The sequence below is a fragment of the Vespa velutina genome, chromosome 16, assembly GCF_912470025.1.
Source record: "Vespa velutina chromosome 16, iVesVel2.1, whole genome shotgun sequence".
Taxonomy (NCBI): domain Eukaryota; kingdom Metazoa; phylum Arthropoda; class Insecta; order Hymenoptera; family Vespidae; genus Vespa; species Vespa velutina.
In genome coordinates, this window is record NC_062203.1 from 4,265,591 (window position 1) to 4,273,090 (window position 7,500).

A 7,500-nucleotide genomic window follows, 5' to 3' on the forward strand; every position below is an offset into this window, starting at 1 on the left:
TACATACATACATACATACATACATACATACATACATACATACATACATACATACATACATACATACATACATACATACATACATACATACATACATACATACATACATACATACATACATACATACATACATACATACATACATACATACATACATACATACATACATACATACATACATACATACATACATACATACATACATACATACATACATACATACATACATACATACATACATACATACATACATACATACATACATACATACATACATACATACATACATACAGACAGACAGACATACACAAACACACACACACACATACACATATACGCATACAATCCACTTACATAATTATGTATATAAATTGTTCGTTTATTTGTTTATTTATTTATTTATTCATTCATATCATCCGTCAATAAAACGTGTTTGTAAAAGCTTGCGTCGATGATGATTTATTTAAGCGCAATGTGTCGTGTCCAATATACGCGATCATTCCTAGAGAATCTAGATAAAAGATCTAGATAGAGATCTAGAGATAAAAGTTTTATATTTAGTTACCTCTTTTGTTTTTCTTTCTTGTGTATTTATTTTTATTTATTTCTTTTTTTGTTTTACGTACGTTCTAACGACGACGTACGAAAGAGGATGTTGGAGTAAAATGTGTCGGCTCTTTTAAAAAAATCTACGTCTCGTCTCTTTTTATTTCTCTCCCTCTCCCTCTTTCTCTTTCTCTCACTTTGTCTCTATCTGTAAGTCTGTCTGTCTATCCTGCGTGTATCTCTTCTCTTCTATTTTCTTTTTCCTTTGGATTTCTTTTTTTTTTTCTTTTTCATTCATTTTTTTTCTCATTATTTGGCACGAACGTATCACGACCGAACAATTTTATAATAATCGAAACGTCATCGTTTGAGAGAGAGAAAGGGAGAGAGAAGAGGGGAGGGGAGAGGAGAGAGAGAGAGAGAGAGAGAGAGAGAGAGAGAGAGAGAGAGAGAGAAGATATATTCGATATTCTTCCCTTTCACTTTCCTTGGTCTTTTTCATTATTTTTCGATGACGATGACGATGATGATGACAACGACGACGACGACGACGGCGACGACGACGACGACGTTAACTCGCGAGAACGATTTCGATTAGCTCTAATGGTTTAGAAGATAAAAGTAACCGTCTTTTCGGTCACAGAATGTCCGTTTCATAAATCTTGCTGGTAGTAGTGGTAGTGGCGTTGGTGTTGGTATTGGTGTTAGTAGTAGCAATGGTGGTGGTGGTGGTCGTGGTGGTGGTGGTGGTGATGGTGGTGGTGGTGGTGTTGGTGGTAGTAGTGGTAGTGTTGGTATTGGAGGCGTTGGAAGTTGTACTGGTCGTTGCGATGTTATTATCGATCGTAGTTACCAGATTTATCATTTTCGCGTGATGATCGTTATCGGCATTTGAAATGGCTAATACAAGGCTTGGTTCGAGCGATGATGATCCTTCGAATCTAGTTCGTGAGTTACATAAATCGATATTAAGAGCAGTACCGGCAACGGCATTACCAGCATCCCTTCCAAGGGTTGCAGTTTTAACGCTCAGACTTGTTAACGAGCCAGAACTAGCAGCGCTCATTCCTAATCCCATTTTTGCCAATAGATTACTTTCCGAGCCGGTTTTCTTTAATAAATCCGGCGGGGCCGGTGGTACCGTTGCTAAACCAGCCGCATTTCTCTGTAATTGCTGAAGTCTCGCGTATTGTTCTTGCAATGCTTTTTGTTTACGTAATAATTCTTGATGACGTTGTTCCAATTGTTCTTGCCTACCTCTTTTACTTTGTAGACCTTCTTGCGAATTGACACTTTCGCAGGAGCTCGAGTTACTCGTTGATAGTACAGTGCTGGAAATAGGAGTACCATCGACCTCGGACGATGGTAAAGCCATAGGTGGTTTACCAATTGTACCTCCTCCTTCTTTACCACGAGATAATGGTCTTCGTAGGGTTCCTGTTGAACTTGTCATTACTGGGATCGAAGCGTTACCAATACCTGTAGATAATTGTTGCGCCACGGTACACGAAGAAGACGACGACGAGGACGATGATGATTGATGATTTCTCGGTGGTAATTGTGGACTCGTTGGACTAGCCAAAGGTGATCTGGAACTAGTTCGCGGTGGTGGCGGTGGTGGTACTCTTCTTGCGCTTGCCAATTGGAGTAATTCGGCGTTGCGCTCAGGCACTGGTGGTTTTTGGCCTGGTAATAATGCTTGCGTTAATCCTGGCTGTTCTTGAAGGGACACTTGAAGTCTCGCTATAGGTGGCGATGTATCCGTATCGGAACTAGATGGATATGAATGAAGACGACGTAAAGTTCCGCTTTGGCTAAGTCCTCCGCTTGAAATGGTCAAACCACCGACAAGATTACTTGCCAGGATACCACTCGAAGAATCGACGCTTCCTTTTCTTCCAATCTCTGAAATGCAGGGTGCTCGTCCCATTGTCCCTGGCCCTGGTCCTTGTCCTGTTATTGTTGTTGTTGTTGTTGCTATCACTTGTCCTACTAATAACGGCTGCTGCTGCTGTTGTTGTTGTTGTTGTTGTTGTATCACAGCTGCCGCAGGTGGCGCCTGACCCATTTGTGAGCCTGGCCTTGAAAAAGTCTGCAGTTCGTCTAACAAAGCGTCGAGTGCGTTCTCCGGACGCTGCTGATGGGTGGTGGATGGCTCGTGAGGGTGGCTCCCTCCCCCGAGGACGCTCGCTGACCCCAAGACAGTGCGTTCCGCTGGCACAGGGGCAGCTGCCTGTTTAGCATACGCGCACGCACACGCGACCAATCACGATTTGCCTTTTCCACACATATAATAATCCATAACTTGTAGCTTTCGCTTCGGCGCATACTTGAGCGTTTAACAAAAACGTTATACCCAATAGCAATTGTGAGAGTATAAAAATGGAAGAAAAAAAATAAACACACACACACGCGCGCGCACACACGCACACACACACACACACATATATATAAATATATACACATATATCACATTGCTATTCGGTATCACGTTTCTACCGTGTGTATAAGCCAATGACGTATGAAAAAATCGATACAGTTCTAATACGAAATCGTATATCGATTTTTTCAATATGTCAGAGTTTTCCATTTTCGCACGATACCCAAGGAAACTTTCTAACGACGCTAAACGTAACATGCATACGTAGACTGTGCGAATGTGCGTGCACGGACCTGGTGAGAGACGTTATGGTTGAAAGAAAAAGGAAAAATTCTCATAGAGAGACAAAGACAGTGATAGAAAGACAGAAAGAGAAAAGAAAGTTTAGACAGCGATATAGAAGATAGAAATAGAAAGGACAGACTGATTGAAAAATAGATATAGAAAAAGAAGAATGTGATGAATTCGCGTTTAAAGAGATGGACGAGAGGCCAAAAAATAAAACACGAGACTTGTGTATGTGTATATGTATGACAGGGGTGCGATGGACAATAATTAAAAAAAAAAAAATAAAAAAAAAAAAAAAAAAAAAAAAGAAAAAAACGTTCATGATGAATTGTAGTATGAGCGAATTAGACACAACAAAAAAAAGTAAGAAAAAAGACAAGAAACAAACAAACAAAACATTTAAAAAAAAAAAAGAAAACAAAGAATGTTATATTAATCGTAAAATACATATTAATTCCGTTAGAGATAATTACCTGCGGTCGGTTATACGTTTTGTGCGTGCGTTGTGCGTGTTACAAGTCAGTACTCGTTTGGGGCTCTTTTACATTTGGCATCGATTGCTGTCCGGTATTAGTCAACTTAAAAAAAAAAACAGAGAAACCAAAAATGAAAAATCCAAAAATTAGATACATCATGGTCCTTTGTGGATAATCCAGTAGTAGTAGTAGTAGTAGTAGTAGTAGTAGTAGTAGTAGTAGTAGTAGTAGTAGTAGTAGTAGTAGTAGTAGTAGTAGTAGTGGTAGTAGTAGTAGTAAGTAGTGGTAGTAGTAGTAGTAGTAGTAAGTAGTAAGTAGTAGTAAGTAGTAATAATAGTAGTAGTAGTAGTAGTAGTAGATTTTCTTCATGAACGCGTTCACGATATTATATTTTTTTCACGGTTTTATTTGATCTCGTCGATCTCAATACGAAAGAGCGACATTTCGGATTTTAGGACCAGGATGGTGCTACGTTTTTCCTTTTTTTTTTCAACGAATCGATCTGGATGAATGGTTTATTAATAAATTGATAAGAAAATGATTTCTCTCTCTTTTTTCTAATTTTCATTTCTTCTTTTTCACATACGCATGTACACGTAAGTATGTGGATAAAGTAAAACATCCCAATCGATTCTCTCATATTAAACGTGCTCCAAAAGGATCATTGACCAAGGTGCATTCTAAGCTGGCTAAGATGCAACGATGAGATTTTACGAACAGATATGCATGCCATATGCCATTAACAAAAAAAAAAAAAAAGAAGAAAAACAAAATGAAAAACAAACATGCTCCTTATATAGATATCTTCTACGTTATCTAAACTAAAAATACATACATATATATATAAATATATATATATGTATATTCATATCTACATTACATGGTGTATATAAAAAATGCTACCATATACGAAGGTGATTTAAATTAAAAATTAGTTAATGAAGAAAATAAAAAAAAAAAAAAAAGGAAAAAGAAAAAGAAAAAAACAGACAGCCAGTGATGATAAGAAAATCTTAAGAAGTCCAATCCTTATAGTAAGGCAGTACGATATGGATTCTAATGATAATTTGTGCGTGCGTCTGTGTCTCTAATTCTATTATATATATATATATATATATATATATATGGCGAGATATCATTTTTATCGTATTTAATTTTTAATTATGAAATATTTTTGAAAAAATAGTATATGTGTATATGCATCTCGGTGATAATGATGAATATATCTTTATGATCGCGATGCTATACCACATTATTGTTTTTAATTCTTTTCATTACCATTATTATTATTATTATTATTATTATTGTTATTATTATTATTATTATTATTATTATTCTTTTTTATTGTTCTTTAAAGGAAAGCTTTTTCTTTCTTTTTTTTTTTCTTTTTTTTTTTTTTTCTTTTTCATTTTCATTATTTACACGCTCGAGCAAACACACGACGCACTCGCACAGAATGAAAGGAAAATGTAAAAGAGATAAGGAATGGAAAGAGATGAGGAATTAATTTAATTAAGGACTAACATGAAATTAATATTATCGATGGAGGAGAGAGAGAAACAGAGAGAAAGAGAGAGGAAGAGAGAGAGAGAGAGAGAGAAAGAGAGAGTAAGAGAGAGAGAGAGAGAGAGAGAGAGAGAGAAAAAGACAGACAGATAGACAGACAGAAGATGATGATGAGAAAAATAACTATGTAGCGTAACGTAAAAGAGAACTCGAGTGTGAAGATTTCACGGTGAGAATTTTCAAAATGAACGTCTTCTTTTTCTTCTCTTTTTTTCTTTTTTATATCAACAATAATACTTTTCGATACTTCACAAAACATCTTCGATAAGAAAAATATATTTGTTTTTAAGAGTTTGGATTATATACGTATAAATACGAACGGGTTACAACACACGAGGGAACTAAAACTAAAATTTTACTTCCAATAAGAGAAAGATGCATAAAAAAAAAAAAAAGAAAAAAAAAAAAACAAAAATAAAAAAAGAACAAATATATTATATATATATATATATATGTATATAAATACTATTATATACGATGGGTTGCGTCTACTTTTACAATATTACAACGATGATGATCAAAAGATGAATCGATGAATATCTTTTTTTTTTTTTTTTGCTTTTCTCGATTAAAGTCAAGAAAAATTTATTCACGTTGTCTCTGTGTGAGTATGTGTGTGTGTGCGCGCGCGCGTCTGTGTCCATTTCTTTTTCTTCTTTGAATTTTTTTATCGCGTGCTTCGACGATTCATTTTTTTTTTTTTTTTCTTTTATCCCTCTCGCTCACTCTCCTTCTCTAATTTTTTTCTTTCTTCATTTTTTTTTAATTATAATAATAATAATCATTATTATTATCAATTTATTTATTTATTTCTTCTCCTATTTCATTTCGCTTTTAGAATTGGCTTGTCATTAAGATCAAATCGAGAGTAATAAATCTCGATTTTAATTTTCTTCGGAGAAGGATAATCAATTTTGAGAGAAAATCTCTTTTTTCATTTCACTTTTTTCTTTTCTTCTTTTTAATTAATTCGAATTTTTTTCTTTCTTTCTTATTCTTTCGATTAATCTGTTATTAATAGTGATATAGATTTCATTGTCACGTTATATTCATTAATGTCGTCGTTATCATCGTCACGGGAAATCCAATGTAAACCTTAAACGTTGAGAAATAGTATAATGGACGAGAGGTTCTTTTTTTTTTTTATGGGATACACACGATACAGACCTTACTATAAGAAGTGGATCGTAGCCTGTTTTTTTTCTTTTGTTTTTGTTTGTATTCTTTTTTTTCGCGACGACGGATTGTTTTGTGTGTGTATATATATATAATATATATATACATATATATATACATACATATATATATATATATATATATATATATATATATATATATGCACAAGAGTCGTTGTTTTTGTTTTTGTTTTTCTCTAAACGCAAGTATATGTATAAATAAAATATATTATTTATTAACATATCTCTTACGTGTTAGGATAATATTTCAATTGATTCGACAATTATAATAATATTGTCAATTAGTATAACGTTATTTTTTATAATCGAACGATGACGTTAATTTTCATCAAATTCGTTAATTAATTAATATAAATTATCAATGAAGATTATTCATAGGAATTATTGATGTGTTTAGATATAAATTTTGGAAATAACGATTCTCGATTGAAAATCGTCCGGAAAAATATAAAGCGCGGAATGAAACACGAATGATGATTATTATTAATTGCATATGTATATGTGATTTCTTTCTTCTTTCTTTTTCTTCTTTTTTTATTTTTTTTATTTTTTTTTTTTTTTTTAGAGAGAAAATATGACACGAGCGCTATACAGCTCAATAATATGATAACAAATGAATATATAAATTTGATAGAGCTTTTTATAGCAATAGCAAGAAGAAAGGAGGAAAATTTTTGTAAATGATTTGTGCTAGGAGTTTTTATACGGAACGTAGATTAAACGCGTTTTTTCTATTTTCTATCTCTCTTGTCAACCCCATCACGGTATATTGCTTTCTTTTTTTTTTTTCTTAATTGTAATTTTTTTTAATAGTAAATGGTTCCTAGAACCATTTACTATTAGAAAATACATAGATTATTATCGAGAGAGATGATCGACGATAAACAATAAAAAATGGGGAATTAAGAGAAAGATCCTAGTTGTCCATCATGGGGTAGACCCGTAACGTTTCATTCATATACAAACAGGATAGCTTGCTCGCAAGTGAAATATGCAAAATAAAACGATTGCCCCGGATATATAAGATAGAGCGACATATGGCCATTTA

The 7,500-nt window shown here is 33.8% G+C and overlaps 1 protein-coding gene across 28 annotated transcripts in view; it reads right to left on the bottom strand.

Moving 5' to 3' along the window:
- Positions 1-548: 548 nt before the first annotated feature.
- The window catches only part of LOC124954800, a 109,518-nt gene continuing 102,566 nt past the window's right edge, over positions 549-7,500 (bottom strand). For 19 of the 28 annotated variants that reach the window (XM_047508269.1, XM_047508270.1, XM_047508266.1 and 16 more), the window contains one exon: positions 549-2,779. In XM_047508269.1, the coding sequence (XP_047364225.1) occupies positions 1,184-2,779 (1,596 nt within the window). In that variant the 3' untranslated portion in view covers positions 549-1,183. The other 9 variants (XM_047508283.1, XM_047508280.1, XM_047508279.1 and 6 more) reach the window with 9 other exon arrangements.